This window comes from Thermobia domestica, chromosome 13 (assembly GCF_964235325.1).
Source record: "Thermobia domestica chromosome 13, izTheDome1.hap1.1, whole genome shotgun sequence".
Lineage (NCBI taxonomy): Eukaryota > Metazoa > Arthropoda > Insecta > Zygentoma > Lepismatidae > Thermobia > Thermobia domestica.
In genome coordinates, this window is record NC_137466.1 from 195747283 (window position 1) to 195773020 (window position 25738).

The 25738-nt window shown below is 33.8% G+C and overlaps 1 protein-coding gene across 1 annotated transcript; it reads right to left on the reverse strand.

Moving 5' to 3' along the window:
* Positions 1-21495: 21495 nt before the first annotated feature.
* LOC145667927 (uncharacterized) lies at positions 21496-23421 on the reverse strand. The gene has a single exon (XM_081735351.1). It carries the CDS (start codon positions 23419-23421, stop codon positions 21496-21498), a length of 1926 nt encoding a protein of 641 aa, XP_081591477.1.
* Between the last annotated feature and the right edge of the window lie 2317 nt (positions 23422-25738).

Consider the following 25738-nt stretch of genomic DNA (forward strand, 5'->3'; position numbering starts at 1 on the left):
TTTTAGTATCCTGGCATTCGTTTTTTGGTACTGATGGCGGATATTTTACATTTTCCGTTCAGCTCACCTTTTCTGTTTTCATTCTACTTTATTTAAATTATTCTGCATTCGCCGCAACCGATAGCAATGGCTCCTTCTTATCAATTTCTGATTGACAGTCTATAGCTCTACAAGAGTTGAAGGGTCCATTATTTCTGATTCCGAATGCCTGCGAAACGAATGCTTCCATGCGTTCGTTTTTATTCCCATTACGGACACCTACACCAAATTTGATTCAATTACGTCTGAGTAACATAGCGCTTTGGCCTCGTAAGCCTACACCATTTTTATTTGCCATCATTTTAACGTGAAATATACAAATTGCAGATTAAACTTCAAAAAATATTGACGACTTCAAAACTTGACATACTTCGGGAATGGGAGTGTACATAACACTTACCTCTTCGACTACCAGCATTAATTCATTCCTAACCTTAAGTTTCGGGCAATTTTCTTTATCGTCATAATCACATTTCATAATCATAACTTGATATGTTTCAAACTTCGGGAGGTGGACCCGCGTATTGTTGCTGCTAACATTTTTGCCTTTGTTGTGGACGTTTCCGATTTCTATTCCTAGTGCGAAACTTCTTCAGAAAGGTATTTTAAAAAACCTTTCCAGCCCAGCCATCATCAGTAAGATTTTAATGGGTTTTTGTCATTCACACGAGGTAAATGACACGATGAATTCTGGTCACAAAAAGTGCGACTGCCTCCAGAAATTAAGTAAAAAACTATCACTACGAATTCCCATTATTTCTGGCTCTTCTTCCCTATATTTTTGGTATAATCGCGACTGGAAATTGAACAATAATTATGCACTATGTATATGATAATTTCGTTGTAAATAAACAAACTATAATAGAAAAGAAGCTTTATTTTTAAGGTGTTAACGTAATATTGTTAATCCGGAACGATTAAATAAGTGGTAGAAGCAGGGAAAATATCTAGTAAAGAACGAACAAATCAATTACTTCTATTGAATATGGACCATGCCGCCATCACAACGGTTGTACATTGACTTCTGTTCTTAGCCAACTGGATCCAGTTTCTACTTTGTATTTCTATTTCTGAAATTCACCTTAATATTCTCCTTCTATCTGCACCTACCTCTTCCTAACGTTGTCGGATTGGATTCCATTGGATTCTGGCTACATAATCTGCCCATTGAGTAGAGTTGATTTTGAGTTTAACGTCCCGTTCAGCAGCGAGGCTACATGAGACGTTGACCTACTGATTAACGTGGAATCCGAACTACCTGAGCTCCCGCGTTGAATCAAACCCAGGTATCCCACGACAAAGGCACGTACGCTAACCGCTTAGCCACGGAGAAGCTCAACATATATAAACTGTCCGCCTAAACCTCATAAAGATGACGTTCCTAACGACGTTTTGTCGACTGTATAAGTTATGCAGTTCCTCGTTGTGAAGTTTCCGCTTACCTATTTCTCTTGGGTCCCAATATTCGTATTATTTGATATTTTGTCGTATCTTCAAATTGTTGTATTACGATCCCGACTAACTTCCATATATTTAGTCTTTTCTGTATTTACTTCTAAACCAATGTCCGTTGTTACGTTATACATTAGTATAATATATAATGTCCATGAATTGTTTTTGGATAACCTATATATATTTATTTCTAGATGTGATTTAAGAAAGATTGAAAGAACATTTTAAAATCATTGGTGTATATTTAGAACTAATTCAACAAGTTTATTATCTTCTCTAAAGAAGATACCTGAAAAGTGGTCTCATAAAAATGCATGTAGTATTATTATTTTAAATTGTGTACATATTTTGACATTAAGTTATTTTATTCAATAAGGGTTTATTCCGAAACTTTTAATGGTTTATATACTGTTTGTATTGCAATATTAATAATGGGGATCTTCATAATGAAACCCCTAAATTTGAATTTCAGCCACGATGACTTCATGGGCCATCTTTTTGTTTCGGTAGAAATTATTTTTGATTGGAAGATAAAAACCGAAATTAGGTTGAGTTTTACTTCGTATTTTCATGATTGGAGCGGTAACAGTTGACATATAGCTCATATTCTCATTGTGAAGTCGCTGTCAAACTAATCAGGATTCTAGTTAGATGTAGAAAGTCAGAAATCGTGAAGGAACTCAGAAAATAATTGTGAACTGTGTTATAATGGTCTACTAAATTCAAATAAGCAAAGCTGATTAGCGTAGGAATGCTCAATAGACAGTGGAGCAGAGTACTCGATCAACTAATCGTTGTGAGAAGCGGATATTGGGTGTCCACCATCGTTGATTTTGCTATGAAGGTAAAAGCAGTGTACTAAGTTTTTAGAGCACCGAGGTACGATTTTCTTCAAAAATCATTGACGCAGAAGCAGGAATCAGCAGTGAATTCCAAGTAAGTGAAAATGTGAGCAGGAAGGTGAAACTAACTTTTAGAATTTGGTGACTCAACTTGGAAATTTCCGTTAGAATCTGCATTGATTTACATTACTTTTTCGTGTCTGTATTTAACTTTACCATGAAGTTCTAAACTAAGGTTCTAGCTTCCCCTAGGAATCGCGATCAAACTCATATATCGTGTTACTTTTAGTGTATACCTCAATGAGCGTGGGAAGGGGCTGGCAAAGTACACATTTTTGGGTGAAGGCTACATAAAAAATATGGGTGCATGACATATGAGTTAGGTTTCTGCAAGTTTACAATTAAGATTAACAAATTTGAAATATATGTGTTAAAAATATTCCAGTTTGTACTAACAAATGTATCTTGAAAGACAGCCTATTGATAAACTTTAAATCATTTTCCCAATGGGTCGAAAACGAACCCTGAGCTTAGCCACGATATTCCTGATGGGTTGTTTTTGACCCAACCCAGTAAAACCGTACATTTAAGATACAGCTCATATATTTCAACAATTTTGTGATTATTAAACTTCACTCAGTATATCGTGTAAATATGAAGAAAATTTGGAACAAAAAATAATTCGGGAAATAGTGGGTTAACGGGGCCAGAATCTAAGCAAATAACGAGTAAAGATAGATACAATACAGGCAAACACATTTGTATTTTGTTAAATTTTAGAAAAAATAAACACAACGAACGGTTCTTATTGTGATATTTTGACAGAAACATATAAAATTGCATGTCAAACATCATTTTTGTAGAATACCTTATCAGTTGTTACAAAATGTTTGTTAATTTTATTGTAGTCAGTTATTTGCATACAAGTATAAGCTGCAAGTATCATGGCTATTTTGTTTACTTCCTATGTATGTGTCGACATCTGGGAATATTTTGCGGATACAAGACAAAGAGTGGATCGTCGTTAACTGATACAGTATTTTCATTCTATTACAAGGTTAAGTAGCAAATCAATTGTATTCACATGCAATAGGCTGGAATTGTTATTTTACAGAATATTTACAGAAAATTGTTCTAAATCTTCTAAATTAACGAATTCGGAACTAAATTCTTACTAGTAAGTAGAAATAATTCCAAATTGTCCGTAGAACGTGGCATTAGTTTAAGATGAAAGTAGCCATCGTTAGTGTAGCTCACGAGAATGTGTAGAAACAATAAATACTTTGGTATATGAGATTGCAATGGGCGTGTCGATGAATTGGAGTCCAGTTATAGTTTTGTGAACAATGCTCAAATCTTGATGTCTTCAGTTTCTGAAACTAAGATAGGCAAAGTGGAATTATTTTGCTAGTGATGAACGACTGTTCTGAGTTCTGTATAAGATAAAAGGTAGACAAATAAGTGTGACTAGACGATAGCTAGTCCTGACATTTTTTCCGTGTTCAATTGTAAGTATAATTAGAAGGAAACATGACTTGTAGTTAAATTTTTAGTGCACTGCCATGTGCAGTTCAGCTACTAGTTTGGGCATTACGTAGGTTTTCTCTTTAATGTCATGTTCAATTCATGTCAGTGTTAATAGTCATAACGTAGCCGCTCGTTTTATAAATCCCCCAGTCTACATTACGAAGTTTGGCTACTAATTCATAACTACTGTCAGAAAGTTTGAAGTAAACACTGGAGTATTACGGTACACATGAATTCCATTTCACCACAGTTTCTGAATTGTAACATGTTACCATGCCAAGATAAACATTTTAGGTTAAATTGCCCCCTGTCCGTGATGTCCTGTAGAGGAAATTTTGCCCATATTAAAACAGTATACCAACTACGTAATTTCGTATGCAGCATTTCACTTGTTCTGAACGATATCTCGCGATACCCAAGGATCTTATAAAATATCGGATCTGACAATATGTATTTTCATCTTATTAGGAGACTGAATGACCGCCATACATGTTGCCTCAAAACGTTGCGACCTTCATATGTAGACATGAAGTGTATCTGTCGTTAATTTCTTTCGTCCGTAGTTTCAGATTTATATTATACAATGGTTATATGCTTCACGTATTGGTGTACAAATAGAAGTGAGAAGAAATTACCCGAACTAACCTTTCAAGGGCAAGAAAATCACCAATCATAGGATACTTATAGCAGTGACGTATGGTTTTACGATTTTGTGGTGTGTTCAAATCCCCTGTTTTAGAGTTTCTCAACCTGGGGTTCGCGAGAAAGTTTCAATGGGTTCGCGAAAATAAGCGGAAGAGATAAATATAATTAGAATCTATTACCGGAAATATTTTTAAATATTATTTTAAATTTCGTTCTGATAGGCATATTATTACTTTTATTAATACTGTTAAAAACCAAACAATAGGTACACTAAACATTTTGACTGCTGCCGAGATGTTTAAAAATGACTTTAAATGAAAGACGAACGACAAGAAACTAATAAGAACTGTGTGTTAAAATAGCAGGAAAACGAAAATACAACAAAAGCTGCATATTCAAAATACAATTAAAATTGAAAGCTAATGAGATACATGAGCAAGGGGTGACTTCACTAATCTGGCAGAGTCCAATTCAATCTCTGTGACGCACATTTTGAAGTCATTTTCAATTGATATGTGGCTTCTTGTCTTGGTTTTAATGCTTATTTGGCAAGAAAAACACTACGAGGTATCAAACGGAATTATATCTTCAGAGCAGCAGATATCAGACCAGGATATTCGTCTCTCTTCTTCAGACAGAACTTGTTCAAGTCTTCGTTACAGAAAACCATTTGCAAAGAATTGTCGTACGATAATTCTCTCAATTGTTCAAGAACTTGTGTGCTTAGATCAGCTACTTTGATGGCCTCTAGAATGAAGGGGCTTAATATGCAGTATGTATAAAAATGGATTATAGTATTATAGAAATACATGGATATCGTGAGATCACCGCAATAGGTATATTAAATGTCCCAAACAAGGTTATTGCATATCAGAAATTATAAATATAAGGGAGTAGATAGCAAAAGGATGTGATAAATTAGTGTTCGTGATAGGAATTAGATTGAGAATCACTGCTATATTTCATAACATCCTTGGCGATACCTTCACGTGACGTCACCGAACGCAAAGTATTCTTGGAAAAATGGGAGCAGAAAGGCTGAATCGAGAATCGCCTTAAAAAATTGTGACTTACTATCTTCCAGGGCAAGAAATTAACCGAACCCTTATTAAATTTAGAGATCATTCATTGTAATATTTTAATAATATTATTCATATTAATAATATCAAAAAACTTGAAGTTTATCTAAAATTATCTTTCCTTTTATTGCATAATTTAAGTAAGTTTGATCTCTGAATTACTAATCTCTTGATAAATAGAAAAGTATTGCTAGAATTAAAATATTTTTATTGAATTTGTGTATATTTTCATTTTTTATACTTTAATGCACTTCGCTTACATGACAATTTTTATCCTTTACGAACTCAAATTATATTTCATTTAGAGTTTAACTTTAGATGGTATACTACAAACGTATTCTCTGATATGATTTAAACAGCAATACGACAACAGCCAACAAATAATATTATGGTTCAAGATAAGGATTATAAAACATAAATTGAAACTGTAAACCGTACTGTAAAGCAACGTAGCCATGACGTGGCACCAGAAGCATTTCGTTGTAACGTGCCATGCTATAGCTCCGTCATGGGCCACCGGTGTTTAATGACAAGAACAAGTATCTATACAGAGAGACAAGCTTTACAATAGTAATTGTTAAATGAGGGAAAATAACGGAAGTTTCTTTCATCTTACGAAAGGTGATATATCTATGAAATATATAAATTTATAACAATAAAGCAAAACTGATTTGACCAAGAATAGTAATTTAAACTAATAAATGGACTGATGTCCTGAATATATATATATATATATATATATATATATATATATATATATATATACTCCAAAACTGTTCTTGGAGTAAGTCTAATTGAGAAGTTTAAATCTGCAAAATCTGCCCCGATAAAATGCGATAATGAGATATTACTTGCAATAAATTTATATTTAAAAACTCTCTGATAGGGCTTTGCTAAATACTTTAAATAGATATATATTTACTCCTAAATAGATTAACACTATCGATGAGAAAAAATAACATACAAAAAAAAACTTCCAAAAATTGTTATATATCTATATTCACCTCGAACTTAATTATTTTATGCAACACCACAGTAATTTTTAACCACATAATATTGTAAACATGATTGACAATTTCTTGTAGTTATGTAACAATGCTTTTTAAATTATATACATTTTCTTTATTGAAAGAAATTAAACTCACAAATCCATGCCTCTAGTAATATATAATTACGTTATAGTTGACTACAATAGAACAGATAGTGCCCACTTTCACAGTAATGATCGACGCTAAGTCATCCTGTCCAACCATCTTCGTATGTACGTATTGTATAACTTTTTGCCAGAGACACTGAAAAAATACGTCTTTATTTCAAGCTGCATACTCCTCAGGCAATACTTTCCAAGATTTTTTAAGTGTGTATAAAAATTTCTGCAAGTAACAACATGACATATCGTGTAAGTAGATTGAAATCTCCTCAGACGCAAGTGATTTCAGAAAATATAACACACTATATCTCCGGTTGACACTACGCCACTAGTATCAAAATAAACATCATACACGTAGTCCTCTTTTAGCCTTCGAAAAAATTTTTAAATAGAAAAATCGATTTAATAAAAGGCCACTTATTATTATCTTTACTAAATGAACATTAGTGTAGCTATGGTGTCTCTCGCCAAAGATGTGACAAAGAGTATAGCTCCCAGTTTCTCAACAGAGATGGTGATCAGATTTCTATTATATTTGCCTGCCTTGGCTGGGCTCCTTAACCTATTCATTTCTTAACACTTTGAGATATTCCCGTCATACGTTAAGAGGTACTCTGGCTTTAAGATCAAGTGAACATTACTTTTAAAAAATCTAAAGTAATAGTGAAGACAGAATGATTCATCACGTTTTCTTAGAGTCTTCCTTCATATTGAAGGCAGTCTATAATCGCAAATTCAGTGTCTAATTTAAGAAATTATAACAATACTATATTATACAGATTGGGTTTTTAAGTTTTATGATGGTTTTTGCAAGTACTATAAAATGATAATATCAACTCTTAATCGAAAGAAAAAGTTGATTGGATTTTCAGTTTAATATCCCTTTCAGCAGCGAGGCTATATGAGATGTGCATCTACGGATTAAAGTGGAATTCGAACCACATGAGTTCCCGTCGGGAATCAAACCAGGTCTCTCACACGAAAGGTTTCGTACGCTAACCGCTGAGCCACGAAGGGGCTCTAGGGAAAGAGAAATATGGGTATCTGTATGACATATCAACTTTCATCTATATTGTAAAATCGAATACTAGTTTATTAAGAGCAGAAAAAGAAATTAGCTCGGCAACATGGTCAAAGTTGGCAAATGTTCATTAAGCCATCTGATACCAGTCCTATACAAGAGACAATAAACTAATGGTCCAATTTATTTATCAACTGTAGGAACAAAAATATTTTCCCAAATTTTATTATTTTTGGAAGGAAAATTATATAAAAATATATGGTAATAATATATACTGGTACATATATTAACTCCTTTATTTGAAACAAAATAAAAATGTATTACAATATTATTATACTTCCGTACAAACACTTCCCTCGACTCATTCACTATTATTTAGTAGTCGTTTTTTACACACAGGATAACATTTACCATCAATTATAATAATACCCTAAAACATCTCAGATATCTATGTTAAGGTTCGTTCAAAATGGCAACATCGTCAATAGAACAATTGCATTGTCCTTTATTTCTTACCTTAAAATACATTTCACAGTCTTCGTGTCCTCATGATAAACGATTCTATAAATAAAATTCATTTCCGTTTAATCTTTATTACATTCCTGTATGTTAAACAGATATAAAGTTACAAATAGTAAACTCAGCTTATGTGCCTATATTTCCTTCAAGTGTATGTTTCTGACTTTTTTTGTTTATTATTCACCTTTGTGTATATAAGTAAGTAAACTTAACTAGATATTTCAACAGGCACGAAACACGAAGACGCGTTGAATACAAAATAGGTGTTTCTTTTAATAATAAATTTTCTGTAAAATTGTTAACCAAGAGAGTTCTTTTAAACAAATATTCGTGCAAGCAAAATTTGGTATTTTTATAAACAATGGGAAATATTTAAAATTTTTCAAAGAAAGCGTAAAGTAAATTGAATACTAAGATAGTTTTAGCGTCATTTTCATTCTCTGGTTTTTGATTCTCATATGTGATTCCATTGAAATCTCACGAATGTATCTGAGTATAACAATTCCGAACGTCAACGGTTGGTACTTAATACATATCTCAGTTTTACATTTGAAATACACTTAAAAAAAATGTTTATTGCTTGCGTTTCTAATATACAAATTACGGCGCATTTTTCATTTTTCTCTAATTCTCAATCAGCTGATGAAGTACCTTGCTTCGTACAAGATTGCATTTGGTGATACATACTTAGGTATATTCTCAAAAAGTGCTCTCTACTTAAATTTACTGTTCATAGCGAAACTCAGAGGACCCTTGCGTGAGATAAGCCTCCGGTATGTATTGTATCAACCAAGAGAGTATGTAATCATGATGCGCTTTTTAAAAGTGTTTTCAGAAATGTTCTCTTGCCTCTAGTTCATGTATAGAATTTATAGCACGTTGTCTAAATATACCCATATCTTTTATAACTTTATTGTCTCTCTCGAGTAATTTATAAGTTTTCTTTCGTTTCTGCTACAGACACAACAACGCGTAACTTTCTTTAAAGTTGAGTTACTTCAAGTAAAAACAGTTACCACATTATGAAAGCTTATTATGCTAATCAGTGCTTGGGATATTCTGAATGCTTTAGCAAAATAATTAAATTTGTCTTCTATGTGGAATAGTGATTTGATATTATTTTGAGTAAGAGCGAGCAGAAAGTCATGACGTAGATTGATGTTCTAATAACCATACAATCAGTGTTAAATTCAATAACAACTACTTGCCAGACAAAATGAGTTGGATTCATGAAACAAGACTTATTTGTTGGTTCTTCAAGAGCAATGCTTGTCTTCTTATAACTATTATACCTTCTTTGGAAATAATTTCTTCTTATGATGCGCACCAGCTCCTTCTGTATTCTTCTTTCTTTGTGCTTAGAAGTATATCCACCAAATAATACAATAGTTTTGAAATTATACAGTTTTGTTTATGTAACACATAAAAATAACACACCACTTTACACCACACTTAGAACAAAAGCCACTTCGAGTTGGAGATATCTTCCACGATTCAAAGTAACGTTTAAGAAGAAACAAAATTCCGTTCGCTGTGCGTTTGTCACACACGTGGAGAATTCGAAATTTAGTCTGCATCGACTAGGTTCAGTATTTACTCCTGAACTAACACCAGTTAAGTCTCCACTCTATTTCACGGTTCTTGTTTTCGCAGTGTCGCGTGCTTATCTCAACTAACTCAAGAACTTTATTATAAAAACTCAGAATAGCATTACTAAACACACTTGCGGCTAAATATAATTCTGGGAGATAACAAACAACTTCAACGAAAAAAAAACTGCGCCATTGTTGTCCCATGGATGCCTGCACAGATCAGGATTTGGGGAAATGGTCGTTCCCACACATTCGCCAAGAACGCTATAATAGCAGGCGTACACGCAGTAGTCTCTACCTTGCTCGGATCTTTGTTGCCTAACATGTGTGCTAGCATTGAATCTCACATTGCAATCTGGCTAACAAAAGCAATCTTCATTTGTTGTTACGTGCTATTTGCCGAGTAAAATGTTACTGTCCCACTTGCATATTAGACATTTTTATCATTCCTACCTACCATGTAGCTTTACCGTCTCTATTGTGAAGATTGTATTGTGTAACTGAGTATTCATCACATTCTTGTTGAATGTCCAGAACACTCAGACCTCATAGAACGTTTAGAACTGCATAAATATCATAATATGGTCTAAGAGGATAATGTGGTGTTACGTGATCGTATTCTCACCAATATTTGAGATAGTGAAATTGACGCTGGGAAGTTTCTTTTTGGATTTTTTCTGTTATTGCTATCATTTATCCAATTTCTTATTGGACCAGCAATACTCAGCAAGCATACTTTCAGTCCATTTTCCAGTGTAACGCTTTTCAAATGTGACAATGTCCTGATGAAACCATTCTTCGTATTCATCTCTTACTGCGTTAAGATTTTGAGGGGAAAAGTCGAGATGTGAGTGCAAAATGTGTAATATTAATGACATGTTGCATCCCATGAATTGAAATCTGCGCATCATGTCCCTAACAATAGCTTCATAATTTTCATCCTTTACATTTCGAAGAAAACCTGAACAAACCGATTTAAATGATAGCCAAGCTGATTTCTCAATTTCAGAGAGTTTAGTTTCAAAATCTTCATCCTGCATGACTGTCTTAATCTGTGGACCAACAAATAGTCCTAATTTAATTTTTGCCTAAAGTTTGGAAATTTCTCCTTAAGGTGCGTGAAAGCAATACCTTCTCTATCTATCGCTTTAACAAAAATCTGCATCAACCCAAGCTTGATATTTAGTGGTAGGAATAATACATCTTGTGCGTTCACAACTGGCGTACGAGATACGTTTTTGGTGCCGGGAATGAAATCATGTCTTTGAGACCAGTATTTACGGACGTAGTATTTTGCTTTGTTACTGCTATCCCACTTACATAGAAAACAACAATACTTGGTGTATCTTTATTGCATGCCTGTGAGAATACCAATAACTTTCAAGACCTCACCCAATACCATTTGAAGTTTTCTTTATATTCAATGAAGTCCAATATCATACTCATAATTTCATACGTCTACTTTGTATGAGCCACATATGCTACAGGAACAGATCGGTGAACATTTCCAATATGGAGAAGCACTGCTTTCAGACTTAGTTTCGAGCTGTCAGTAAACAAGCCCCACTCGGTAGGGTTATGTTCATGTTCCAAAGACTGAAATAAGCCAACTACATCTTTACAATAAACAATGGCTCCATTTTCAACATCTTGAGTTATGAGATTCCAACCTTGAAGCCTGGAGCCCAACAATTCCGCTTCTCTTTAGGAAGATTTAAGTCTCAAACTAATCTCTGAAATCGTTAAGCTCTTTTGTGTGTTGAAATGAGGTAACGTTGACTGGGATTTAGAAGGCTGAAAATCTATCTGATCTCTTCTGCTTGGAACGTCTGTGGTATCTTCTTCCGAATCAATAATGTAATGTTCTGAAGTTTTAGGCACTGGAAGATCTTTACTGTGGGGAACCGGTCGGATAGCCGACTTTAAATTAGGGTACTGAATCTTATGTTTAGATTTAGAGGAAAAACTGCATTACATCAGTCAAACAAAAGTAACACTAAGTTACACGATCTATTTTTTCGCGCAAAATCATAGGAACAGCAAATTTCATAGTAATACGATTTTTCTGTAGCCAGCTTCTCAAATCCCTGGAACACGTAGTGCAACATATGTGTGGGGCACAAGACTTTTCTTATCTCCAATCCTGCAGCCAAAGTACAGTTCATAAGCCTTTTTCACTAAAGGTGTAAGGCTACTATTAGTTTTAAATGTAATTTCACCACACACATAACAACATAAGTTGGGATTATTTTTACACGCACTGTTCATTGCAGTCCACTGCATGTAACTAAACATATTTTCAACACTTTCTTGAAACCCAGATGCGCAACAAACACTACCACAAAGAGATATCTATATAACGCGACAAATCCGACCAATCCAAACGAAACACACTTAGGAACTAACAATACAATCGAACCAAAAAATACTCAAATGCTAGAACATCTGGCAGCAGAGTTAGGCAACAAAAAACTGAACCTTCTTATCATTAGATGTTAATGGGTTACTACCTAAATGGAGATAAAGAGTGAGGAGATATATGAGAAACTATTGTTTCCTATTATAACGTAGAAAAATACTCTTACCCAGTAGGAGAAAATTGGGGGATGTGAACCCCTCATTAAACAGCGTATTCCTTCTTCGAAAAAGAAAAATTGTCTTTTGGATGATGTTTAAATGAGCGTAAATTGTGAGGTCTATTACATATTCAATAATTTTTATCGTAAGTACATTTTTGCCTCCCCACTGATCTAGAGGGTAGCATTTGCGCTTTCGGTGCACGGGGTCTTGAGTTTGATTCCCCGTAGAAAAACATTGAGCGACACAAATTCTTTGATTCAACCTTAAACTGTAGGCCCACATCTCATATACCCTAGCTGATAAAAACGTACGCTAAATTCCAATAACCAAACCAAACTCGATAATATTTCATCACATCCCGTAAAAATACGGGATTTCACAATACAAATTTTCAGCTTCAATTTTTCACAAAATTAGTTCGTGATACATAGAAAGTAATCACAGATTTGATTCTCTCATGCAAAAATACACAAGAAAAAATATTTCCACGTAAAGGACAGCTTTTGTGTTGCACACTGTTATTTTAATATGCTAACACACACACAGACACACACACTCACTCACACACACACATATATATATGAGCGTAGCTCACACACGTATATATGTATATATATATATATATATATATATATATATATATATATATATATATAGAGAGAGAGAGAGAGAGAGAGAGAGAGAGAGAGAGAGAGAGAGAGAGATGCAAAAAAGCCGTCTTTTTTGAAAAAAAAAGAGAATTTTGGAAATTTTGGCTTTTTTCATTTTCATGATTTTTCTATCTAAATAGCTTTCTTATAGTATATTCTATAGTTAGATAGTAATTCCATGACCTAAATGCCATATTTCGCTCTAAAAATCACCAGCAAGATGGATGGAGCACATGTTTTACGAATTAAAGCTAACGTAAAGAATGTAGTATTTGAGGGCAATTTTAGAGGCTATTTAACTTTATTTTAACTTTTGAGTTATCGACATTTTTTCTTCTCGGGATCATTTCAGTTTGTCATCCGTGTTTCATTTCTAAGAGCTTAGTACTCTAGCTTATAGCGCAAAAGTTAAACTTACGTTTTTCTATATATCCGTCAAAGCGTACTTTTTTCAATATATCCGTCAAACCGTACTTTCACATTTCTATTATACTGCAGCTGTGCAACGATTTAGCAATAATTTTCCGGATACAATCTTGAATACTAATTTATACAAATAATCAGTAGCGGATTTAGAAAAGTACTTTCGGGGGGATTTCTCTGATTGTTTCGTTTTCTTAAATGTCCTAATTTTATTTGGGAGGAGCTTGAAGTTTATGAGTACAGGCATAACTAACATTTCGTTTCGTTTATATATTTAGCGATAATCTTCCGGATACAACCTCATTGAAGATCATTTTATACTGAGAATCAGTGGCGGATTTAGAAAAGTATTTTGGGAGTTTGTTTTCTTACTAATGTTTAGTTTTTCTAAACATTCGTAATTTTTATTTGACGGCAGCTTAAAGTTTATGAGTAAAGGCATGACTAATAGATATTTCGTTTGTTTTAGACATTAAGTAATTTTGGGAAACAGGCTTCAGTCCGAAAGACCGCCCCCTAGCCTTCGCAAAACCGTCACTGCTGGTAATTAGTAATAATGACGATTTAAAAACAATAAGAAAGGAAGTCGGCCAACTCACAGTACACGCACTATTTCTACTTCACAGATGGAATGAAGAAAAGCTTTGTCAGAATGATCGAATGCTGAGTTGAATCCCGGACTTCTCGATAGAAGAGCAAAAGCTCCACTCAGTCATGTTTGTTGTGCAGTTGTATTTACCTTAAGTTAAATATATTCCGTAGTCCTTTTTTTTTTGGGTGGTGGTGGGGTGAGTTGAGTTCCATAATGATATGAAGGGTGTGAGTCAAGAACATGATAACTAACAAATTTTCAATTGCTGAGTTATGCAGCACCAGATAGACAGCAACGCATACAGCTTCGTTTAATCCTTCATGTATAGTTTTATGTGAAAAATTAGCTTTCTGACTTTCAAAATGGATTGTGCAGCAGAAAATTTCTAATTTCTTAAAATAGTAAAATTGTGGGTTACCATGATCTTGCCTCATATCCTTCGTATGTTGAATCCCTCTTGTTAAAAATTCAGAAAACTTGAGAACTGAGTAAACCGTGATGGTGGTTATATAAAAGTGTAGTATTTCAAGAAATTACAAAACCAGAAGCTCTAGATGTGCAGCCTTTAAGTGTATCATATAAAGTGTATCATATACTATCGTGTCCCAATACAAAATATTAAATTTTATTATTTATTTTCCTCATTTAGTGTTGCTGTCTTGTAAATGTCAACTCATTTCAAATAAAACACAAGAATTTAAATCAAAATTTATAAAATCTTAGTTTAACCTCGTTTCGTTCTTTACAGTAATATGGTTTTCAACAGTATCTCTCTAATTGATATTGACTACAACTAAATTGAGTATGTGAAAATCATGTAAAAGAACACAACAAAAAAATTATTCACAGAAATATTGGGATGCGTTCAGAAGACTCACAGATTACAATGTGCAACAAATTTAAACTTTTTTCTGCCCTTAATATAAAATTATGTGATTTTAACTAAATGAAGGTGGTGAATTCATTGGCGAAAAACGAAATGTTCTATCACGTCACGCTTTTGTTGGTCGGACCAAAGACATTATACGAAATGTACATATTTACATATATTTGCTATCCAATGTAGCCCAGGAAAGCATATTATACTAATAATAATTTTTTTGACTTACCCCATAAAATACTTTCCCTAGCCGGTTACCTTGTAAACATTTTCTGGAGACTCTTGATGATAGACCAGCAATACTCAGCAAGCATACTTTCAGTCCATTTTCCAGTGTAACGCTTTTCAAATGTGACAATGTCCTGATGAAACCATTCTTCGTATTCATCTCTTACTGCGTTAAGATTTTGAGGGGAAAAGTCGAGATGTGAGTGCAAAATGTGTAATATTAATGACATGTTGCATCCCATGAATTGAAATCTGCGCATCATGTCCCTAACAATAGCTTCATAATTTTCATCCTTTACATTTCGAAGAAAACCTGAACAAACCGATTTAAATGATAGCCAAGCTGATTTCTCAATTTCAGAGAGTTTAGTTTCAAAGTCTTCATCCTGCATGACTATCTTAATCTGTGGACCAACAAATAGTCCTAATTTAATTTTTGCCTAAAGTTTGGAAATTTCTCCTTAAGGTGCGTGAAAGCAATACCTTCTCTATCTATCGCTTTAACAAAAATCTGCATCAACCCAAGCTTGATATTTAGTGGTAGGAATAATACATCTTGTGCGTTCACAACTGGCGTACGAGATACGTTTTTGGTGCCGGGAATGAAATCATGTCTTTGAGACCAGTATTTACGGACGTAGTATTTTGCTTTGTTACGGCTATCCCACTTACATAGAAAACAACAATACTTGGTGTATCTTTATTGCATGCCTGTGAGAATACCAATAACTTTCAAGACCTCACCCAATACCATTTGAAGTTTTCTTTATATTCAATGAAGTCCAATATCATACTCATAATTTCATACGTCTACTTTGTATGAGCCACATATGCTACAGGAACAGATCGGTGAACATTTCCAATATGGAGAAGCACTGCTTTCAGACTTAGTTTCGAGCTGTCAGTAAACAAGCCCCACTCGGTAGGGTTATGTTCATGTTCCAAAGACTGAAATAAGCCAACTACATCTTTACAATAAACAATGGCTCCATTTTCAACATCTTGAGCTATGAGATTCCAACCTTGAAGCCTGGAGCCCAACAATTCCGCTTCTCTTTAGGAAGATTTAAGTCTCAAACTAATCTCTGAAATCGTTAAGCTCTTTTGTGTGTTGAAATGAGGTAACGTTGACTGGGATTTAGAAGGCTGAAAATCTATCTGATCTCTTCTGCTTGGAACGTCTGTGGTATCTTCTTCCGAATCAATAATGTAATGTTCTGAAGTTTTAGGCACTGGAAGATCTTTACTGTGGGGAACCGGTCGGATAGCCGACTTTAAATTAGGGTACTGAATCTTATGTTTAGATTTAGAGGAAAAACTGCATTACATCAGTCAAACAAAAGTAACACTAAGTTACACGATCTATTTTTTCGCGCAAAATCATAGGAACAGCAAATTTCATAGTAATACGATTTTTCTGTAGCCAGCTTCTCAAATCCCTGGAACACGTAGTGCAACATATGTGTGGGGCACAAGACTTTTCTTATCTCCAATCCTGCAGCCAAAGTACAGTTCATAAGCCTTTTTCACTAAAGGTGTAAGGCTACTATTAGTTTTAAATGTAATTTCACCACACACATAACAACATAAGTTGGGATTATTTTTACACGCACTGTTCATTGCAGTCCACTGCATGTAACTAAACATATTTTCAACACTTTCTTGAAACCCAGATGCGCAACAAACACTACCACAAAGAGATATCTATATAACGCGACAAATCCGACCAATCCAAACGAAACACACTTAGGAACTAACAATACAATCGAACCAAAAAATACTCAAATGCTAGAACATCTGGCAGCAGAGTTAGGCAACAAAAAACTGAACCTTCTTATCATTAGATGTTAATGGGTTACTACCTAAATGGAGATAAAGAGTGAGGAGATATATGAGAAACTATTGTTTCCTATTATAACGTAGAAAAATACTCTTACCCAGTAGGAGAAAATTGGGGGATGTGAACCCCTCATTAAACAGCGTATTCCTTCTTCGAAAAAGAAAAATTGTCTTTTGGATGATGTTTAAATGAGCGTAAATTGTGAGGTCTATTACATATTCAATAATTTTTATCGTAAGTACATTTTTGCCTCCCCACTGATCTAGAGGGTAGCATTTGCGCTTTCGGTGCACGGGGTCTTGAGTTTGATTCCCCGTAGAAAAACATTGAGCGACACAAATTCTTTGATTCAACCTTAAACTGTAGGCCCACATCTCATATACCCTAGCTGATAAAAACGTACGCTAAATTCCAATAACCAAACCAAACTCGATAATATTTCATCACATCCCGTAAAAATACGGGATTTCACAATACAAATTTTCAGCTTCAATTTTTCACAAAATTAGTTCGTGATACATAGAAAGTAATCACAGATTTGATTCTCTCATGCAAAAATACACAAGAAAAAATATTTCCACGTAAAGGACAGCTTTTGTGTTGCACACTGTTATTTTAATATGCTAACACACACACAGACACACACACTCACACACACACACACATATATATATGAGCGTAGCTCACACACGTATATATGTATATATATATATATATATATATATATATATATATATATATATATATATATATATATATATATAGAGAGAGAGAGAGAGAGAGAGAGAGAGAGAGAGAGAGAGAGATGCAAAAAAGCCGTCTTTTTTGGGAAAAAAAGAGAATTTTGGAAATTTTGGCTTTTTTCATTTTCATGATTTTTCTATCTAAATAGCTTTCTTATAGTATATTCTATAGTTAGATAGTAATTCCATGACCTAAATGCCATATTTCGCTCTAAAAATCACCAGCAAGATGGATGGAGCACATGTTTTACGAATTAAAGCTAACGTAAAGAATGTAGTATTTGAGGGCAATTTTAGAGGCTATTTAACTTTATTTTAACTTTTGAGTTATCGACATTTTTTCTTCTCGGGATCATTTCAGTTTGTCATCCGTGTTTCATTTCTAAGAGCTTAGTACTCTAGCTTATAGCGCAAAAGTTAAACTTACGTTTTTCTATATATCCGTCAAAGCGTACTTTTTTCGATATATCCGTCAAACCGTACTTTCACATTTCTGTTATACTGCAGCTGTGCAACGATTTAGCAATAATTTTCCGGATACAACCTTGAATACTAATTTATACAAATAATCAGTAGCGGATTTAGAAAAGTACTTTCGGGGGGATTTCTCTGATTGTTTCGTTTTCTTAAATGTCCTAATTTTATTTGGGAGGAGCTTGAAGTTTATGAGTACAGGCATAACTAACATTTCGTTTCGTTTATATATTTAGCGATAATCTTCCGGATACAACCTCATTGAAGATCATTTTATACTGAGAATCAGTGGCGGATTTAGAAAAGTATTTTGGGAGTTTGTTTTCTTACTAATGTTTAGTTTTTCTAAACATTCGTAATTTTTATTTGACGGCAGCTTAAAGTTTATGAGTAAAGGCATGACTAATAGATATTTCGTTTGTTTTAGACATTAAGTAATTTTGGGAAACAGGCTTCTGTCCGAAAGACCGCCCCCTAACCTTCGCAAAACCGTCACTGCTGGTAATTAGTAATAATGACGATTTAAAAACAATAAGAAAGGAAGTCGGCCAACTCACAGTACACGCACTATTTCTACTTCACAGATGGAATGAAGAAAAGCTTTGTCAGAATGATCGAATGCTGAGTTGAATCCCGGACTTCTCGATAGAAGAGCAAAAGCTCCACTCAGTCATGTTTGTTGTGCAGTTGTATTTACCTTAAGTTAAATATATTCCGTAGTCCCTTTTTTTTGGGTGGTGGTGGGGTGAGTTGAGTTCCATAATGATATGAAGGGTGTGAGTCAAGAACATGATAACTAACAAATTTTCAATTGCTGAGTTATGCAGCACCAGATAGACAGCAACGCATACAGCTTCGTTTAATCCTTCATGTATAGTTTTATGTGAAAAATTAGCTTTCTGACTTTCAAAATGGATTGTGCAGCAGAAAATTTCTAATTTCTTAAAATAGTAAAATTGTGGGTTACCATGATCTTGCCTCATATCCTTCGTATGTTGAATCCCTCTTGTTAAAAATTCAGAAAACTTGAGAACTGAGTAAACCGTGATGGTGGTTATATAAAAGTGTAGTATTTCAAGAATATACAAAACCAGAAGCTCTAGATGTGCAGCCTTTAAGTGTATCATATAAATCTAAGTACTTTTCTTATGTTTTATTTTAATTTTATTTTCCATAAAGAGAGTATGGAATATTTTGAAGTAAAAATACTACATAGAATTTTGCTAGTTATTTGTGTATTTTTTAAAAATAAGTATTTACTTTTAGGGTTGGCTGGTTTACACCAGCTGTTTTTTCTTTTTTAAAAAATAAACAACTGGTTTAAACCAAAAGATAAAAAGAACGAAAAATGCGAATCGTGTGAAGTTCATGATGACGATTCCCCACATCAAACCATCTGCATTAGTTTTATTTCCTTTCCACCTATTAATCAAGGTGTCCCATGTTCAATTCTCGGTCGAATCACAACCCTTCTTTCATGCGTAAACAAAATAGCGGTTCGGATGTCACTTTAAGCGAAAGTCTTCTTCTTGATAACCTCGGTATTACGTAAGGGTGTTAAACCTGAACATACGAAACTAAACCAAATTGTATATTTCTGCATGCCTGAATGCCTGTTGTTTTATAAAGAAGCCAAGCTTACTTAAATATATTGATAGAAATTGGCAAAATGTATCGATTGGCTACGTAGCTTCCAACATTAGTTTAGATTGGACTTTCAATGATATGTACGTACTAAATTTGTAATTTAATACCTCAGTTTTAGCATACTGATTATGATATATTGACCTTTAAATTTTACATGCAAAGCAATAACAGGATTTTTCCGTTATTGTTTTACATTTAGAGTAATGACGGGATTTTCCCGATGGTTAGGGCAGGAGTTTCCCAATTTAAGAAATTTACTGACCGGACTTATTTAAGCTTATGTGACCTCTTCCAGCACAACCCCATTGTTGCATAATAACACCAAAGTGAAACAAACTTATTTTTGTCAATATGTAATATAAATACATAAAGCAAAATATCTAAACCCAAAAAAGCCTAGTTTAAACCAAGAAAAACCTTGTTTAAACTCCCCCCCAAAACGGGGTTTTGCCATTTTCAAAAACATCCACGGTTCTTGCGAACCCAGCTTACTTTTGTATGTAGGAGGTTAAAAAACCTTATTATATACATTGGTTAATCCTTTGGAATTCATAATGTAAATATGTTGAGAAGTAAAACTGTTTGAAATATCTTTTCGAAATTCATGCTTTATTTTCGATGTTTTATATTATTATCGACATCAACCACTAATTAAATGACTTTTTGCGTTACAGAGAAGCGAAACAAAATCTCTTTTATCAATTTAAAGCAGAATTTTGAAAAAAGCCCAAAATTTCCCAAGCAAAAAAGCGAAGCAGAAAAAACCGAGTTTTTTTTCCAAAAAGGCCGGTTTTTTTCAGAGCCCTTGCATCTCTCTCTCTCTCTCTCTCTCTCTATCTCTCTCTATATATATATATATATATATATATATATGGCCAGTCTGAGGATCTGAACTCTTAATATCAAAACAAACATTATATATATATATATATATATTTGAATGTCGAAAAATAATTAAAGGACTGGGCTACGGACATATTTTCGTATTAACAATAGGGAACTCAATGGGACTTTGCTAATATTTGTATCGTAATTACTTCCAAAGGAAATAACTACTTATTGAATGCTTATCCATTATTACCTACATTAAATAAACACCAGAGTACCTATGTTGTCTCTTTCGCGGATATGTTATGTCCTTTCCAAGCACCCAGTACAAACCTTTGATAACATTTGTACCTTATTGCATTGCCGCTTGTAGTTTCTTTAGCAATTACTTTGCTAATATCTTGTGACATTTTTCTTACACATTAATTGATAGCATCTCGCCAAGCTCAACGTATTCGACATAAATAATCGTAAGTACAAAAAACCCATATATTAATAGTAAACATTGCGAATGTTTGAGCCACATTTCTGAACGACTTCTTTCAGGATTACGGTATTGCATGATGCATAATATAGTGGATAATTTGGGAAAGTGTAATATCCCTATTGAAAGTTTTATGTACACTTTGTATCTCCAGACTTTACGATTGTCCGTGTAAAAATTATAAAAAGAGAACACTATCTTCGACTAGTTCGTGCTTGCAACATATATGTAGATGTGTGTGCTGTAACTTTTCCTTAACTTCATTTTCTGTTTCTGACAATATTGTAGACTACAAGTTCTGTTATAAATACAATGCCACTTAGACACAAACCAAAAATACACACAGAAAAAGCACCAAGTAGCTCCAAAACACTCAGACGTTTAGTAGCTCCCGAATTCCGAAATATCATTGCTTCGTAGGTAACTGAACGAGAATCATCCATTCTCCATTTCTTAAAGATACCAGAGTAATCCAATATTTGCATTATTTTCCACAATCTCTGCCCGAAAGGAGAACCTAGTCTCATCATGAAAAACACAGGTGTGCATTTCACAACTTCTCTCACTATATGCAGCATTGAATTCCCTTCCGAATCAACAAATGGCTTTCTAAACATCAAATACCTGGAAGCATATGACGCCCAGTAAAAAGCAAAATTCCTTGTTTCAATTATCTTACGATATCCTTCCATATACGAATTTACATTAACCCACCTGCTTAATATCGTTTTAAAAACAGCATCACCATGAGAGTGAAAGGAAAACTTGTGATGTGGATATCCTCCTATTTGTAAGTTAGCGTCCACCATTTCTTGGATTGTATTAATAGGGGGATATTTTTTGGGATTTGTCATAAATCCGAACAAAGCAGATTGATAACAGTTATTGAGAACGAAACCAAGTAAAACCCAAATTAAAAAAAATATTCTCACAATATAAATATTTCTGGGAGGACTCGTGGATACTCCCAACAATAAACAAAAATTGTCCAGGAAGGAACGATGCATTGCAATTGGCTTTTGAAACACTATTCTATGTACGATATTTGTTGCAATGGACACGATTACGTAAGACAACAGTATACCAATCCAAGATGCAGGCTGAAAGGGAAAGTAGATGTTCATCCATTGAGGGTACAGAACAGGTGCAGGAACTGTCCATACAGTCTGCGATATAATTCTGTTGAAAATATAATCAAAATTTTGAAAAGTATCGTAGTGTACAACCACGGGTGATAGAAAACCATGATACACTCCTGACCTGATGCTTGCGAAGATGCCTGTGTAACTTCCATTAGGGTATCTCTTTCCGAGGTCTCTGTAGGAAACTTCATCTAAATTCAATGTAATATTGTGATGATCTCGAAACAATTCTATTGCTTTGCCCAAAGCATTTTTAAATTCCAATTCTCCGTTTGATTTTCGTACAATGGTTTTTGTAGTTCCGCTAAACACCATTGCAAATGGAAGAGGATGTTTGTACAGTTTCACCATTTTGTTTGGAAATAAATTATTGCCAAAGTAAAATTTATTGTTTTTCCAGATATCCAATACTGTTTCACGAAACCCATGTGTCGAGTTTTCTACGAAAGGAAAATATGTGTATACAATAATGGATTCGTTATTATTTTTGGAACTAAATCCAAAGAAATTACTATCCTTCATACATGTCACAAGGATAATATTCAGTATATCGTTCTCAAAGGAACTTTCAAACACATCTCTTATCTCTGCTGTTGTGTAATTTGTATTCGGGACAACTACAATAAACTTTGAGTTTGAATACCAGAATGGCAGTTCTTTCATTGTTTTGATCACAGAACTGAAAGACCTTATGTTTCTCAATATAATAAGATAATTTAAAGTTCGTCTTGAGGAGAGCCACTTAGACCCAATCCAACTGTCACTATCTTGGAGATAGTTAATATTATTACTAATCTGAAAAATTTGAAGTGGATTCCTGTATGATCTAGCTAATCCGTCAGCTAATTCTGAGTTGTCTTCTTGTAACATGATAAGAGTTCTTGTTATGCTGAAATGTTTCTGAACAACACCTATGATGCAATCAATCAGAATTGTTTGATCATTTTGATTCTGATATTGGATTGGCAATGTCTTGTTTACATCTTCTGTAGATATATCAGCAAACGTTTGTATAAAATATAACAGAACGATGAATGCAGTCATGTTGTGACACCAGAAGCTGAAAAGATAATTTTGATCAGATGACCATTAATCGAAATTTTAAGGTACGCTTAAGTAAATGGAAAACTCATTATCATTTTCTTAATTGTAGTTATTTACAATATAAGATACAAATCGTTTAAGCTTTCTCAGAAATATGAGATAGAAATAAAGCAAAATTGTCCAAAGAACAGACTTGATTTCCTTTTGAGCCAAACCCAACGTACACAGGGTGTTTCAAAACAGCACCGACATCGTTTGGGAGATGCCTCATGACACAATAAGACAAAAAGTGCAAACTAACCTGGGTGCTCAAATGCTACCTTTCGAAGTTATAGACTGCCGAAAACATGGAAAAATTAACTTGAATGATGCACAGCTCCTAAACTGTAGGGCCTACCGTAGTCGATTGGAGACTTCAATTAGGAACTAGTATGTTCCTTATTTAAACATCCATGATTAAGAATCATGCGTTATTTCTACAACAATTTTTATAGAAGTAGCTGGTAAGTATTTCAAATTATATGCTCGTAGCCAGCTCTCTCTATAAATATTGTACCATGAGTGCCTTTCGAGTCTGATACATGCATATTTGGATTCTACACATATTGTTCCTCAGTGTAGTCTTGACTCGACTGCAGTAGGTCGTGTAGTTTTGGAGCTATGAACCTTTACATTTCATTTTTTCATGTTTTGTGCAGCCTGTAACTCTTAAAGGAGTCATTTGTGTATCCAGGTTGGTTTATACTTTTTGTGTTATCTTGGTGTCAGGAATCACCTCCCAGACGTTGTCAATGTTGTTTTGAAACACCTTGTATACTGAAGAATAGACGATAGTTCCTCACATCATTGTGCTCGTCTCCTTGTAAAGATAAAAAGAAATGTCTCGAGTTGCTTTTAACCTCATTATAATGTATATGTAGAAAGTCTACATTTAGTACTTTTTGTGTGGCTTCAACTTTAATTTCCGAACGAAGCAGTGAATATCAACACTACTTTCTTTAGTGTGAATGAATTTCTTGTCGCATTCTATGCATTTCTCTGTCCATACGGAGAAAAACGAAATGTTTACTGTATGAAGATCATAAACATCGGAAAGTAAACTAATAGTCATGTCATAACTACCAAAAAATAGATTTAGAAAATGAGGTTGTGGTCTGACGCTCTGTGAAAAGAAAGCTCAAGTTTAAAAGTTGCTTACTTCCAAGTGAGTAACAGAAGAAATAAGTAAATGAGAAGAAAACATAAATGGGATGCATAGTGAGCCAAAATTTTGTATACAAAGGAAATAAATGAATAAATGAAGTTTTAAGGTCTGAACTTAAAATACTAAACAGTGTTCAGTTCTTTTCGGTCATTGGATCGAGAAAAAATGACTGAACGCACTGCACACTACACGAACATTGAATGGATGGGCTATCTCCTGTGTACGTATAACGTTTACTGCTGTCCCCATTTCGTCTACTATTCGAAAACAAAAACTCAAATTTTGTCCAAACATAAGTTTTTCGGACAATATCTTCCATCAGTTCTGACCCCAAAACCATGAATGGGACACCCAATGTATAACTCACAATGAAGGAATCACGTGCTTAAAACTAGAATCGAAGATAATTTAACTCGAACTACCATTGAAATAATGGAATACAAGAAATACAGTTTATGGAATAAAAAAAATAAATAAATAAAGTTAAAGTACAAACTGAAAAGAAATATAAAAAAGGAAATCTGCAGTGCGCAACAGAATAAGTAATCATAAAATAAAATTAGAACAATCTGGCAATTTGAACCATTAAATTGGATTCCGAGTTTAGCTGTTCCTGCAATTTCTGTCTTAGTTGCGGGGCACTGTAATCATAATGTTGCAAATGTTAAATCAATTATTATCTCTGTTCATGCAGGTAAACAAACCAGAATATGGTATTACTTACATTTCAGCTTAAAATAACAATAACGTCGTTTTCCAGATACGTTTCAAAACTTTACATAGAGCATATATTATGGAGAAGTTATATTCTTCTATTAAATTGAATATTAATATTAAACTTGGCATTCTTTTCTAAATGAACATAAATTTATGTGAAACCTTCCATGAAATTATATTTTAGAAACCAGAGTAATGGATTAGCACACAATATTGGTATTTTGTAGTATATACAATACTCTAACAACAATATTCGAAGTATTGAACTGTTTTATAATTTTAATATATCTAAAATGTCATTGCAACTAATTTTTCTATGCATAAACATTAAACTTCTTAAATACACAAACTATAAGTCAACATCTACTGAAAATATTTCATATCTCTGAAAATTTG